The 15591-nt window shown below is 57.9% G+C and overlaps 1 protein-coding gene across 1 annotated transcript; it reads left to right on the top strand.

The window, feature by feature from the left end:
* The first annotated feature begins 9459 nt into the window (after positions 1 to 9459).
* On the top strand, positions 9460 to 12360 carry LOC106048600 (C-C motif chemokine 21a-like). The gene is made up of 4 exons (XM_013200616.3): positions 9460 to 9614; positions 10296 to 10416; positions 10544 to 10706; positions 10903 to 12360. The coding sequence occupies exons 1-3, from the start codon at positions 9548 to 9550 to the stop codon at positions 10689 to 10691; spliced, it is 336 nt and encodes a 111-aa protein (XP_013056070.1). The 5' UTR covers positions 9460 to 9547; the 3' UTR covers positions 10692 to 10706; positions 10903 to 12360.
* The last annotated feature ends 3231 nt before the right edge of the window (positions 12361 to 15591 follow it).

The raw sequence follows: 15591 nt of genomic DNA, 5'->3' as shown, positions 1-15591 counted from the left end.
TGGGTGCTGCATCTTCCCTCGTTTCTCGTTCCTCTGGGCCTCTGCTTATGCTGTTTGGAGTTCAAGGCTGGAGAAACCACTGGGCTGTTCAGTCTTAGCCCTGTGCAGACCACAGACAACCGTGAGATGGCTCTGGTGGCAGGGAGGCATTGGTGCCTGCATGGAGACCCATGAGGGATGCTGCTGATCCACCCAGTCTTCCCAGGCTCACTGCGGCCCAGGCTGCAGGTCCCCAGATATAGCTTTCTGCACCCAGCTCTTCCCAGGCAGCTTAGGGCCATCTTGCTGGGACCTCTCATGGACAAGGAACTGTTCGTGTCCAGGGCTTGCACTTCTTCAAGGTGCTTAGAGATGAATCTCCCATTGCACCTGTGAGGGCACCAGAGAGCTCCTGATGGGTTTGGGAACAGTGACAACCATGCAGAGGAAGACAATCTGGAAACCTCTGCTGCAGGGCGGCCAGCGGCCACAGATCCTCCTGAGCACACAGATGAAGCCTGTGGGCAGCAGAGAGTGGATGGACGCTGCATATTGTTACAGGGAAGTCCTCGAAGGGAGCTCTGGGTCTACAATCTCCTAAGGACTGCACCCACCCCAGGAGAGCTCTTCTGATATCCTGCTTGGTTCACTTTAGTATATTTAAAATGCCTATTCCAGCAAAGCGTGCTGAACCCACGCGGCAGCCAAGTCTCAAGACAGCGGGAATTTCCAAAAGATTTAGAAGAAATTGTTATGCCAATATTTGACAGGGGTATAGGGGTGGATCAGAAAGATGGTGCACGTGTCTGGGGGAACACTTAGTCACTAACACATCCTCAAGCTGTAGCACATCTCTAGTAATAGAAAGTTTTTAAACAGGATAGTATTTTTTCCCGTATTCTCTATTAGACTAAGGAGCTCCCAAGGCAGATAACATCAAGTGGGAATGAAGGGCAGCTTGACCTCCAAGAGCTGCTTGGATGTTTGGAGAGTTATCCTTATCTTTGCAGTGCTGTAGCCAAAGTGGCTGTGTGTGATCCTGGCTGGACACAGAGCTCGGGCTCAGCAGCCTGGAGTTAATCTCTTCATTCCCAGTGACACACGAGCAACAGCAAACTTCAACAGGTTCCAGAAGACCTATTAAATCATCCTGCATAACAAAGCCAAAGCTTATGATGGGAGGGGGGTGTTCCCCGAGCTGAGATGACTTACATGAGAAGCTGGAACCATGCAGACACCAGGTCGGCCGTCCACCCCGGCTGTTCCAGCCTCCCCTTTCAGAGAGATTTTGTGCGCGTTTTCTGTTGTAAACACATTTCCCAGCCTCTGTGTTGATCTCCAGACCCTCATCCCAAGCCTTCTCAGCCCACTCTGTGTGCGTGCTGGTGCTGCCACGGCACAGGGTGTGCCAGCCGGTCGGGGGGACACAACCTCGGGGTCACTGCGGAGGGAGCAGGGGCAGGCGGGGGACACTGCCACCGCTCTGGCAGGGGCAGCTGTGGGGCTGGCAGGGTCTTATTGCTTGGAAGAGAAAATAGAGATGCTGCTCAGAGACCCCAGTGGTCCTGCTCCCCTCAGGGGTGCAAGCAGACGGCAAAGACAAAGAGAGCAGGAGCATCCACAGAGGTTTTGGCACTGGAATGGCACACAGTCCTTCGCTGCTGGCTCAAACATCTTCCCCCTCTCCCTCCAGCAAGGCTGTTGTTTTGCAATACTGGCAACTCTCACAGAGACCTTCGGGACTGGAGCAGAGCCCTGGACAGATGGGAATTAGGGCCATGGCCCTTGTGGTCTTCCTGGGGGTGCAAAATCCCCTTCCTGATTGCAACCACAGTCGATTACTGTTGGGCTACAGGGGGCACAATCTGGTCTGAATCTCATCTTGGCAGCCCTGAGCTCCTCCAGACATCTGCGACATGCGGGGTCTGCTCTGCTGCAAGGCGCTGGGACAGGACCCAGTGAGGGAAACAGGGATGGGACCCCTGGGTCCTACAGCATGGAGCTGAACCTGTATAGAGCACGCACTGCAAGGCTCCCTGGTGTCTGCAGAGACATCCAGCAGCACGAAAACCAGAGGCAGATCTTCTTTGAGTGCTCATGGATGCTACTCTATCTGGTGTCTACGTGCTGCAACAACCCTGGCTGTGCTAAAACCATCTTGCTGTCTCCATCACTCCCTGCAAAGGAGAAAGGGCCTCCTAAGCTACTTTGAACTGGTCTCTAAGGGAAGAGAAGTGGGAAGGGGCACCCACCAGAGCACACGGAAAATAATATTTGGAAGTGGGGCTCTGCTTGAGATGCTCCAGCCGGCCAGCAAGCGTCTGAGCCCTTTGGTTCAGCGGGTGGCTGCAGGCGGTGCGCAATGGGCTGGGAGCAGCGAGGGGCTGGAAATTCCCTTTGGGGCTGGGGATCAGGCGAGGCGTCTGCTTGCAGCGTGGGAGCAGCAGGGAAGAGCTGCAGGGGCAGCGCTGGGAGACCTCCCGGCAGCATCCGCCTGCCAAAGCTTTGGAGACATCACGAGGATGGAGATGAAACACACCAGCCCTTCGGGACAGAGAAACTCTGGGCTGTGGGAAGTGCCAGGTGGGCCAAGGCAAATTGCTCGTTCAACTCCCCAGGTCAGAAAGGAAGGATTTGGACTCTTCTCCAGAAGAGATGTCAGCTTCATCGCTGCTTTCTGGATAAGATCCTTCTTCCAGGACAACTCAGTTTCGTGAAGAAGCTCACACAGTTTGGAAGCAGAGAGGGAGCATGGAAATTTGGGTCCTGAGCTCTAATCTAGTGGCATCACCACAGCAGCCTGGGGCTTGCTGGGGACTTTGGAAATACTCCACAGTCTCCACACCACCTCCAGCTCTGTGTGTCTGGAAAGACTGAGGGTCCCTCCTGCCTACTGTGGGATTGCCCTATGATATATTGGGTAGAAGGTGTCATTTCATGAGCGATTCTTCATGGAAACTGGATGCTGTAAACAAGGGAGAGCTCATCACTGCATTCACTGTGGGGAGAATAGACTGTGGGCCATGGCCAAACACAGTGGTGGAGAACTGCTTGCTGGTCCCTGGTCTCTTTTTCGGCCCTGCAGTTTGTGCCTGACAAGCACAGCTATGGGGTAAATTTGATGGAGAACAAAGTGCTTGGATGCTTGTGAAGGCTGCACACCAGCCTCCTGCTCCATTACAGGCACCTGTTAAAACTTCCCCAGTGCCATAAAGGGAGGCTCTGTCTAGGTTACACCATATCAGGCTCTTTTAAAAACGCTGTAACTCCTCATCTTTTCCTCAAAACCTTGTCCATTTTTCTTCTGAAAAGCTGACTCCAGAACAGATGGTGTAAGCAGCGGTCTGCTGATGAGTGTATACACAGGCAAGCGTCACCTCCAGTGCCCAGTCTGTGATTCCCTGGTGTTTGTGCCAGCCATGCATTCTGTAAGTACAGAGTATTTTGGCTGCTGGAACTATTGAGATTAGATGTTTTGATAGACAGCGGAGCTATCTGAGCTGTGCTTACAGAAGGATGCTTGCCTTGATTGATCACGACAGTGGGCTCAGTCAATGATGGCTCCTGGCCTGTGGTCGGACAGGATGAGCATACCCATTGCTCCTGTCCTCCAAGTCTGCTGAAACAAAACTCCCTAACTACTGCCTTTCAGCCTGGGGGGCAGGCTGGCTCTTCCCAGGTGCAAGGCAGTGGATGACTTTCCCAGAGTGGAGTGGAGCAGGGTCTGAGGGGTTTTGGCAGGCGGACGCTGCTGGGAGGTCTCCCGGCGCTGCCCCTGCAGCTCTTCCCTGCTGCTCCCACGCTGCAAGCAGACGCCTCGCCTGATCCCCAGCCCCAAAGGGAATTTCCAGCCCCTCGCTGCTCCCAGCCCATCGCACACCACCTGCAGCCACCCGCTGAACCAAAGGGCTCAGACGCTTGCTGGCCGGCTGCAGCATCTCAAGCAGAGCCCCGGCTCCAAACACTGCTCACCCTATGAACCAAAGGGCTCAGACGCTTGCCGGCCGGCTGGAGCATCTCAAGCAGAACCCGGGCTCCAAGCACTGCTCACCCCATGCTTACCCTTGGCCTCCTTTGGAGACCAGTTTGGGGACCAGGCCGAATGTCCCATCCCATCTCCCGAGGTCTTTGGTGCATCTGGGTTAACCGCAGCTCTGCGTGTGCCTGCAAGGAGGTTGCTCTGCCTCATGCGGGTCATTTTGGTGGAGCAGAGTGTCCCTCCTGCATTGCTCCTGGCTGCCAGAACCACTCTCAGGTCACCCCTTGTGCCTTCAAGCATTGCCCTCACTACAGAGTCAGCTACTGCGGGCCTCCGACAGCTCCAGCGCTCTGCCCTGTACCGCTGCTAACGACCGGTCGTGTTTGGAGATGGAGCTCATAACCTCTTCCTATTGTTTAATTGTATCCGGGCAGGGTGAGGCCTGTGCATTGTGGAGTGGAGCTCCCTGAGCCCCCCTGACCATTTCCTTCCCCGTCCAGCAGCTGTTTCCTCTCTATACAGCTGCTGGGAAGTGCTCGGCCACTACTCAGACCCCTCCACTGCAGGCTCCGGCTGATGGCCCGCGGAGCTGCCCCTCCACCAGCCTGTGCCTGGCGCCAGTGCCTGGCAGCTCCTCACCCTGCTGGGCTTCACCTCCTGTCTCTTGGCTCTCTCTCCATCCCCAGGCACTTGTATTTTCCACCGCTGCCAGGGCGTTGGGTTGCTTCTTCCCTGTTTGGGGCTGAAATGGGAGCAGAGCGTTTTCCACTCCCGGCTGAAGCACATCCAGTTCCCAGCTCACACGCTGCTCTAACACACTCTGCGAACCCTCCTGAGCCTTCACAATGTTGTGCTTCGTTTCCCTTTGGCTGTCTTCAATTTCTCTATCTCTGTCTCTCCCCTCCTGCTGAGCTTGCCACGGGTGCCAGCTCCTGTCTGCTGTGGGCGCTGGATCCGGCCCCTCCAGGCAAGATCTTTGGGGCCGGGTGGGTGCCAGGGGCGCGGGGCAGAGCGGGGCTGCCTGGCGGATGCTTGGGCGTCTGCAGCACGGCCCTGCCTGTTTTCAAGCACAGAGTCCCACATCCCTCGGCACAGAGCCGTGAAATGGAGAAGGAGCGGTTTCCTTTCCGACAACACTCAGCCGTCTCATTTCCCAGCAGCTTCCTAAATCTCTCTGAATTCACACGCTAGGCGGGCCGGGCTGGGACTGTGCCTTTGAGCCGAGTGTGCCCATACGAGTGTCCCTGCTCGGACAGAGCCCAACTCAAACCTGGAGGCAGCCTTGCTGACTGCCTGGCTTGGCTGGCAGATACCTGGTGCCTTGCCTGGGGGATTTATGACTTGTTACCTCTCCATTTTCAGCAAGGGGCTGGGCCGGCGCCAGCAGTTTCCACTCCATTTTTACTCCACTGCAAGGAGAACTGCGGGGTTTCTGGATGGAGGATCGCCGCGCTCCATGCTGGGAGAGGAGCTGGGCCTGAGCTCGGTGGAAGGGCTGGGGACCAGCTGAGAGGGACCCTGATTTTGGAGGGTTATGCAGATTCCAATTGGCACGCTCCTCCCTGAAGCACCCACTTCTTTCTGGCCTAGCATCTCTGCCGAGAGCAGGAGCATCTCACTGTGCCCCCTTTTACAGCGGGAACCTCGGCCACTGCATGGAGGTTTTCATCCTGCCATGGAGGAACCAGCACCTCCCCTTCCAGCAGGCACCGAATTTGCTGGTCCAGTAGTCACAAACATGCAAGCTCACAACAGCCTGAGCCCGGAGGGTGAGAGCTGAGCGCCCCTGCTCACCTGCTTCCCCTGGGGAGGGGGCAAAAGGCAGAGACAGCACAGCCCCTTGCTTTTGGGTCAGGGGGAGTGCTACGAGCAGTGCTGCACACCACGCAGGCGATGCTGGAGAAAGAGGACATCGTGCTGTGCTGCGGGACCGGCTCAGCTCCCTCTCAGCATTTCACCCCCGGCACATTTTTCAGCAGAGAGCCAGCGCTGCCCCAAAAGCCTCCGAGCACCTCTGTGGGTGTGCAAGCAACGGAAGGGTTAACCCCTTACATCCACACCCGGCTGGGTAAAAAACATTTCCTTGGGGTCAGAGCGCCTGGGGTACACGGGGGTCAAACATAAGGATGCTAAGGATGTCAAAGCCCGATGGCTCTGGTGTGCGGGGAGGGGGATCCTGGGGTGCCCTTCCCAGCACAAAGTGCTCACCCTCTCTTCCCATCAGCCCTGCCACACGCTGGGGACAGGGAGGCAGCCGGCGCGTGTGCCGCGGGCTTCCAGCAATTCTTTCCCACTTCCTGAGGACCGCCGCGTTACATGGCATTTCGGCACGGTGTGGTTGACAGGCAGCCCGCTCCCCTTCCCAGCGGCGGGGGCTTTCCAGGCTGCGGGCTCTGTGAGGTGTCTCAGTGGCTCGCTCCTGGGAATCGGGGGCCTCTGCAGGAAGGAATTTGCTGGTCAGCGGGCTGAGCGGAGCCGAGCGACCCCGTTCCTGTTAGCAGTGACTTTAACTTGGACGCCGCGTCCAGAAGGATTTGGAAATTCCCACCCCCGGGATGGATCCCCTGGATGCCCTCTGCCTGTGTGCGCGCCCGAGGAGCCTCTGCTGCCGGCTCCGAGCACGCCGAGGAGCAGACCCTGCTGCAAGCCAGGGAAGCAATTCATAAGCAAACTCCAGGCTCTGGTGCTGGGGTGTGGGGTGCCAACACAGGAAGCATTTGGGATGGAGGCTTGAGTGAGGCTCTGCAAGCTCCCGGATTGGTTTCAGTGCCTGGGAAAGTGTCACAAGCAAGGTTGCCCTCAGTACAGTCCCACTGTTTTTGCACACAAGGTGGGTCTCTGCCTAGGACCCTCTCCCCTCTTTCTGCAGTCTGGGACACGTGAAGGGAGGGAGCTGCCCAAGCTTGGGGGGAATGGAGAGCCGGGGTGGGGGGGTCCCAGTGTCTGGGACATCAGAGAGGGGCACCCTGACTGTTTGCAGCCCCTTCCCTCTGCCTGTCTCCATCCTGCACCTCTGAGCTCTGGTGGCTGCAGGAGCCCAAGCTGGTGAGAAATGGGTGTAAGTGGGTACATGCCAGAAATTGTGCCTGGCCAGGGCAGAGCAGAGAGGCTGCTGGAGGCTGCTGGTGTTGGAGAGCCCTTTTTAGGGCCTCGTCTCTGTCCCCCCACACCTGGCAGCTCCTCTGTCTCCCAAAAGTTAGGTCTGCCTCATGACCTCCTGCAGATGGATGCTTATCCCACTCTCACTGCCAGAAGCTCCCTGCTTTCTCTCTTGGCTGGGGGGAAAGGTGACAGAGCAGGGCACCTGGGGAGGACAGGGTGAACTGGGGGGCTCTGGGAGGATGGATGCAGGAGAGGAGAAGTGCACAGACCCTCCATGGGCCGTGCAGGTACCTGTGGCCTCTGTGGGCTTGCCCAGCCCCTGCCCATGGCCAGAGCATGCTGCTGGGTACCCCTGCCCTGAGCTTGTGCCCCTCCAAACCTCCTTCCCTGCAGCGACTGGAGGGAGGGTCTGCTCAGCCTGCTGTTTTCTTTGGGATGCAAATTGCAGTGACCAGAAACTTGCCAAAACTGATGCTTGCAAAGAGAACACGTGCCCTGACCTTCCTCAGCAGCTCGGACCGTGTTTGGGGCTGGCCTCCAGCCAGAGGATGCTGCTGCAGTGTCTTGAAAACACGCAGAAAGCCAGGGACTTTCCAGGAGTCTGCTGCTGCAGCCGGGGCTGGGACTGGGCAAAGAAGGTAGCGGGGCTCTGTGCTGGGTTGCAGAGCTCTCCTGGGCCTGACTGGTTTGTGCTGGGTACAACTGGTGGCCTCTCTCCCCCTCCCTCCACATCACTTGCCTTTGTACCGCGTGCACTCCAGGACCAGGTTGACTGGGGTGGGTGGCCAGGGCTGGGGTGAAGGGAGCAGTGATCCCCTGGTTTCTCCAGCACACAGACCTGCAGTGGGACAGGAGATGCTCTGGCTGTCCCAGCCATGCCAAGGCTGGGGGGTTCACCCAGGTGCTCAGTGCCTGGGCACTGCTGCCTGCAGAGGTCGTAGGGTGAGGGCTGGGAATGCTGTAAGAGCTCTTTTTCTCACCCTGCCCCGAAGCCACCAATGCTTTGGGGTTGGAGGGATGCACATAGGGACCCACACTAGCAGGGATGCATCCACAGGCAACTTGCTGCTGCCCACAGCCCATTGCCCCCTCCCCGACGAGGGGGTGAAAGCCCAGGCATCTTATCACTGCTCTGCTTTCTGCAGAAATTGGGACTTTTTTCTCCCCCTAGGTTACTCATTTCCCTCTATAGCTGCTTCTGAGAGTCCTTACCAGCAACTGGCAAAAAGTCCTGGGGCTGCAGGAGCAGCAGCCCAAGACGAGGGCAGTAGGATGCTGCAGCCAGGACTGGGGAGATGAAGGGGGCTCCTTGCTGGTGGAGGCTGTCTGGGGAGAGCTGGAGAGATGCCAGGACTCAACTCTCCTCAGAGAGACCCTGGGACAGGGCATGATGCAGCAGCACAGGATGAACCCAGGGAAATTCCGATCAAATAGTGGGGAAAATGTTTTCAACATGAGAACATCTAGAGCATTGGAACAGGTTGCCCATAGTGATTGTGAAATCTCCATCCTAGGCCGTGAGATCTTCATCTTTGGTGTCTTCCAGTCCATGGCCTGGAGATGGTGTGAAGCTGTGGGGGTCTCTGGCCATCCCCTGCTGAGAGCAGGAGATGCTTTTAGGGTTGCCTTCGCCCTTGCAACTCAGCTCCCCCAGACCCACTTCTTGCCAGCTGTGCCCAGCCTGTGCTGCTGCAGGGCTCACCCCGTGCCACCCACGGGGCTTTGCATTTTGCCTGTGTTGGACCTCAGGAGGAGCCCAGCAGCCCCTTCCTCCAGCTGGTTGCAGTCCCTGCTCATCCTCAGCTCCCCACAATCCGGTATCAGTGCTGGCAAAGGGAGTGTGCAGACACCCTGGGTTTTCACACTTACAAAAGGGGAGTGGGCTGTGCTGTCTCCCCCAGCCCCATTTGCAGCTCAGCCCCTGTACACCCCAGCCCTACAGACGTGCTCAGAAATTTGAGGAGCCCCTGGGGGCTTGGGGGCAGGAATGCAGGGTCACCTTCTCACCCGCATGGGTGACTTGGCTCGGGAGCAGAGCGCAGGGTGGGGAAGTAACAAAATTCACTCCTTGCTTTCCTGGATGGCTTGGCCACCCGCCAGGGTCCCTGCCTGGGGAGCAAACAGGCAAACAGCAGCAGCTGGGAGCTTGTGGCGGCATGTTGTGAGGCTGGGGAGGAAACAGGAGCCCACAGACACATCTGGACATGGTGGGGGCTGCGTCTCCGGCATGCCCCCCGCCTGGCACCCCGCTCCGTGCTGGGCAGCTGGGGACAAGACAAGACATATCTGCAAAGCGGGGCTCGCTCCTTACAGGAAACCTCCCCCCTCCCTCCCCTCCATCACCCAGCCTCCGGCCGGCTGGTGGGCAGCCTGCCAGGGGGGGGCCGAAAATGAAAGCAAAGTGTCCGGAGATAAATAGGAGCAGCTGAAGAGCGGGACAGCAGTGTGCACCCTGCTCCCAAACATCCTGCAGCGCGGCACCCCGCCATGGCTCTGCGCATCCTCCTGCCGCTGCTCCTGCTGGCTGCTGCCCTCCTGCTCCTCCCGGCTGAAGGTGAGGGGGGCGCAGGGGTTCGAGCCCCCTGGGCTCCGTGCAGGGTGCTGGACCCATGGGTGGCGCAACACGGGTGGGGTGTTTGGGCTTTGGAGCCGGCCGGTGGGGTGGCAGCTCCCTGAGCTTTAGGGCACAGGCAGGAGGTTGAGGTCCAGCCCCTCGCAAGGAGCCCGTCCCTGCCTCGGTTTCCCCATCCAGCTGCACAGGGGTGAAATCCATGTCCCTGTGGCAGGGCACCGGGGTGCAGAGCTCCCACCCTCACTTTGCTGCCCTGTGCTGCTCGGGAGGAGGAGGTAGAAGAGAGTGAATGGAGGCGCAGTGTTTTAATTTGCTTTTAGTTCTCACTGCTCTGTACAGCAACAGGCGGTAAATTACATTAATTTACTGTAGGCTGAGTCTGTTTTCCCTGTGATGGTACCTGGGAGGGCTCTCCGTGTCCTTATCTCAGCCCATGAGCTTTCTTTCATCTTGTTCTCTCCCCCTGTTCTTTTGAGGAGGGGAAGTGAGAGAGCGGCGTGGTGGAGCTCAGCTGCCCGTCAGCATGAAACCACCACAGCATCCTTCCCCCAAACGACACCGAGCAATCCCACGCCCTCAGCCCGTTGTGCTGCGCTTCCCCGGGCTGGGAAGGTGCCCTGGCTCTGCGAGGGTCCGAAATCCCACATCCCCTCCTTTCTGCAGGTGTTGACAATGTGGCCTCAGACTGCTGCCTGAAGACCAGCAAGAAGACCTTCCCCAGAGCCTGGGTGAAGTCCTACAGGATCCAGGGCCCCGAGTCGGGATGCCTGCTGCGCGCCGTTGTGTGAGTACCCTGGTGCAACCGGGGCCACCCGGCGTGGTTCAGCTTCTCCCAAGCTCTCCGTCCCTCCCTGTGTGCTCCCCACATCCCTGCACAACCCCGCAGCAAACCTCTCTGCCCGGCCCCCCAGGTTCACCACTAAGAAGGAGAAGAAAATCTGCTCCTCTCTCACCAACCCCGCCGTCCAGAAGCTGATCCGGAGCCTGGAGGACAAGCAGAAGAACCCCCCTCAGAAGCCCCAGGGCAGATCCAAGCGGCAGAAGCGGAAGCAGGTCTAAGCCAGGCCTGGAGAGGTAAGAGAAGGGCTGGGGGGACACGGGGCGGTGGGAACACCATGCTGTCCCCCATCCCAATCCATCCCCTCGGGCAGCTGGGGGGGCTCTCAGAGACATGCTTGGGGATGTGCAGGGCACATCATGCATGGCTCCCCCAGCCACTTTGCTCCTGCTGAGACCCTCACCACCCCTTCCTTGCCATCCTCTCCCCCAGGACGGACGCCTTCCCCACCAACGACCGATCGCCTGGCAATGGACATCCACAGCACGCCTGCCCGCTGGCCCCAGGGGGGTGAGGAGGGGGTGGCTGGGGGGGCTTTGCCCTTCCCCACGGCCCCCTCCCCACCGCAGGTACCCCCACACCGGCTGGATGCTGCCGGTGGTGGGGGACACCAGCTCCTCGCTCGCCCACAGCCACCCCAGCTGAGTGTGGCCCATGGAGGTGGGCAGCTTTGCCACGGTTGCGGGGCTTTCTGCAGGGCGCCCGGTGGGATGGCAGCTTTGTTTTGGTGTTTTGTACATTTGTATTTATATTAAAGACTCTGCTTTCATTCGGTCTCACCCAGAGGGCCCTAATTCTGGCTCCTCGTGCTTCACAGAGCACCCTTTATGCTGCAGGCTGGCTTGTCTGGAAGATCGCTTTTATTTTTCTTACCAAATGGCTACAATGGCTACGGTTCCCTCCCCTCCGGCCTGTTTGCTCCTTTTTAGCTTGCAGGGCTGCGGGGCGCCAGGCGGGTCCCACGTCCCGCTGCTCGCGGGCTGCTGGCTGGGTGCTGCCTCCCACGGCCACTTGTGGGGCTGAGCAGCAGAGGGGGGCTGCACGGTGCCACTGTGCCGCTTTTACAGCTGTTGCAGTGTAGTTTGTAGGAAGACAGGCTTTTTGAAAACGTTTTGATTTTTTTTTTTTTTGTATAAAATTGCAGTGAAATCAGAGCAAGCTTTTCATTTCAGTGCAATTTTACCACTTTATCTGCACTTGGTTTTGCTGTGTTCAGAGATTCAGACATTAGTAAGCCAAGCGCTTTGCTTTCAGGAAGCAACTCTCTCACAGTTTATTCTCCCAGATGAAAAGCTTGCATGGTGAAAATTGTGCACAGGTGGGGGAATAGAAGAATTTGCAAGATTCATTACAGACACGCTGCAGTTGCTTGAGAGCAGCTCTATCTCAAATCCTTAGTAAAATAAGAAATCACTGCCCTGTGTGCGCTGACAGGCGAGGCTGCAAGGGGGGGCATGGAAAGGTCCCAGGGAAATGGCACCTCCCTGTGCTTGCAGACCCCTCCGGTGTGCCGAGGAGCAATGGAAGGGCTCTGCCACAGCTGCAGTGTTATTTGCTAGCAGATATTTCAGACATGGACTTTGGTCAGTAAAGCTCTATTAAGTTGTATAATTGCAATAATTGGATTTGTGGGGCTTAGCAATATCAGCAAATGCAGCGTTCTGGCTGGGGATAGCTCATGGCTTAGTGCTTCTATTGAGCACGATTATCTGGCTTGATTGCTTTATCGGGCAGGCATTAAGGTGTATTCTTTTTAAGACTGTGTAAAGAAACTGTGAAGAACTCGACACTGGCCCCGGGCACCAAGCTGTCTCCGTGTCGCGACAGTGCGCGGCTGTCCGGGCTTCAGGCAGGATATAAGGCAATAAAATATATCCTTTAAACCCAAAACCAGTCCTTTTGCCTCTCTTGATGTGCTTTGGGAAGAGCTGCAGGGGTCGGGTGGGTGGGTCCTCAGTGGAGGGGTTGCTCTCCTGCCCCACAGATCGCCCCCCTGGTCTTGGCTTTTGGTCTAAGCAGTGCTCCTGGCTGCAGTAAAGGAGTTACTGATGAGGCTCTGCTCTGGCCTGGGAGCTGCGGGACTGGCCCGGGCTTCTGCAGGGGTGGCTGTTGTGCTGGTGGCGTCAAGGGATTGTGAAATTGTGGTGAAAAACCCCCGGAAAGGAGGCTCAGCCAAATAGGTCTGCAACCACAAAGGGCAAAGCATCAGGAAACGGCTGGAGCATGCCAGCACGTGAAGCGCAGCCTGTTTTCCCTGCGGCTGCAAATATAAGCACTGCGGGGGCTTTTCTTCCCTCAAGCGTGAGATGGGTGTTGGGCTAAGATGGGTTAAAAGCTATGGCCACGTGGGTGCTCTGTAACAATTTACCCTAAAAGCAGGGTTTGTGGAAGAGCTGTGCTTGGGCACGGACACCCAGGCATCAAGGCACACGTGAGCACAGACACAGATGCACAAACGCAGCCCCCATGTGCCACCTGCCTGCACGCACATGGGCATCTGCACACCAGCCTCACTGCAGAGCAGTGCTTTTAGGGAAAATAAGGTGCAAGAGGTGGTGGGGCCCTGTGATGGGTGAGGAGGGTGATGGAGGCACTGCTGTGATGCACGGTGGGGCGTGATGGCATCGGGGAGCGTCTCCGAGGGTGCTCCATGCAAAAGGAACGGTGATGGTCTGGGTGGGCTTTCAGGGAACGCGGCCACCCCAGAGCAGAAAGGATTAGGTGACAGGCAGAAAGTAGCCAAGCAAGAGAGAAACCACACGCCGCAGCCAAAAGAAGGGAAGTCCTGAACCCGGGCCAGATAATGAGCTCAGCACTTACCCGGTGCAGACGGAGCTCCGCGCTTGCCCTGGCAGCGCAGCAGCGTGCTGGGCTGGGATGCTGGGCTGAGCTCCAGCGATGCTCAGCTGGGGACACTGGCACAGGGTCTGTCCCTCCAGACCCAAGAAATGGGAGCAGCATGCTAAAGGGGCTGTGGTCTCCCAAAACCTCATCATCAGAACATGCACCCTGTGGGACAGTGATTGCATCTGGACCTTGTTCTCCTCTTAGATAGGGATGGGAGAGGGCTATGGGTTTGAGTTATTAAATGAGACATGCAGGCATGGAGAGCCAGTATCTCCAGCCAAGATGCTCTTCTGGGATCTGCCAGGGTCTTGAGAGCAGCATGGAGGTGGAGGAGCAGCTGCTGGGTGATGGGGACTCCCACACTCCCAGGTCCATTCAGGTCCTGCAGGTCCCCAGCCCAGAGCCTCCTCCCAACCCTTTTTTCCGGAGATGGGTGCTGCCCTGTGGAGGTTGAGCAGGACCCAGCTGAGGGGTCCTCCTCCTCAGTGATGCACCTCATTCACTTGACCTCAACATCAATGATGCTGAAGGCAACGAGTGTTAGGGACAGATGGGCTCCAGCACTGCAGGCGCGGCACCTTGGGCATCCCTCTTAACCAAGCCCTCAGGTCCATCTTTGCTGTCTTCTAGCCAAAGGCAGCATTGTTCATTGGTTTTTCCTTAATTCCATTTAATCACCTTGGCAAGGTTCCCTCGGCTGGAGGAGATCCAGCAGGGCCCTGTGTGCTGGCTGTGGCCACAGTCCCCGTGCCACCGCAGGACTGGGATGCGATGGAAGTAACGTGGGAGCCTCTCCCATGCTGGACTGCTGCAGCAGAGACAGGGAAATTGAAACAGCTGTGATGCTGGCCCAGTATTTCCCAATGTGGTGAATGCAGCCAGGCCAGATCCTGCCCCAGGGACTGTCTGTGCCTGGAATAAGCTGGAATTCCCCCTTTGCCCTTCCCAGCTCCACGGCTTGGAGGTGGGAAGCAGAGCACCACAAGGCACCCCATGGAGAGCCCAGGGGGGCTTGGGGAGGGCTGCAGCAGGCTCAGTGCTGCCCAAGCAGAGCCCAGGGATGCAGGCGATGCTCACACGGCCTGTTGGCATGTCGATGGGTTGGATTTCCTGCGAAGGGCCCCCTTCCCCTCATGCACAGTTTGTACTTAAATTAACAACTGCTTTATCCAGCCTTCTGCAGGAGTGAGTACTGGGGGATGATGCAGCTGCCTGCGGTGCCTGGTGCTGGATGAGGCTTGGGTGGCTCAGCACACACCATGTCCTCCCCTCTTCCCAAGTTGCACCACAGGGGAATGGGGTGACCACCCTGCCTCTCACAGGGACGCATTTTGTAGATGACCATGCTCTTCTTAGAAATCCCACTGACCCCGGTGGAGGTCACATCCCCCTTTCACAACGTGGAAAGCCCCTTTCCTCACTGTCCCATGTACCTCCTGGGGAGCGGGGGTGACTCAAACAGCCATGCTTTCGCCCCCTTGGCACCCAGACAACGCGCGGGGAGAGGCAGAGCCTCCACCTCCCTCAAGGGCTGGGGGGCTGCTGGGGGCAGTGCAGGAGTTAACCCATCTGGACTCCCAGCTCTCACATCCTCCCTTCTGCCTGTGGCCAGCCCTTTGCCATGGGACCCCCGCAGTGCCTCCCCCCAGGAGGGGACCCCCCAACATCCCATGCTACTCCTGCAGGTCTGATGTAAGCCAGGGGCCATCACTCTCCCTGCTGTGGGGTTTCTTTGGGGATCAAGTGAAGACTGGGTCCCAGCATCAGCCTGCACCCCCACACTGCCTGAGTCCCTCTTCTGCCAGCCAAAATTTCTCTGCGATAAAAAGAGTTTGTGAGTGCTGAAAGCAAGCGGGACCGCAGCTAAGCTGGCACATCCTGTTTGCATTGCTCTTCCTGCCTGCCAGCTCTTGCCTGTCCCCTCCGGCACGGTGCTGGGTGTGGGCACAGCTGGAGGCAGCGCTCTCCTGATGGAGGACATCAGCCCCATGCACAAGGTGGCACCAAGTGCCTGTGCAGGATGAGAAACCTTGGCTGGTGGCATGGCAGGAGCTGTGGCATCCCCCATGCCACATGCCAGGGCTGGAGCAGGCTGTCTGAGGGATAACACCATGGTGCTGGCACTGGCCCAGTGGTGACCTCGAGGAGGAACAGCCCCTGTCCCCGCTCTGCTCTGAAGGTTTTCAGCGGGCGCGCGATCTTTGCTTGTTGCGATGCCCACGCATCCGGTGAGCTGCTGGCACCTTGAGCAGCACACACAGTCTCCCTGGGGGA

The sequence above is a fragment of the Anser cygnoides genome, chromosome Z, assembly GCF_040182565.1.
Source record: "Anser cygnoides isolate HZ-2024a breed goose chromosome Z, Taihu_goose_T2T_genome, whole genome shotgun sequence".
Taxonomy (NCBI): Eukaryota; Metazoa; Chordata; class Aves; order Anseriformes; family Anatidae; genus Anser; species Anser cygnoides.
Note: the sequence above shows the minus strand (reverse complement) of the source record. Positions and strands in the feature narration are given on the sequence as shown.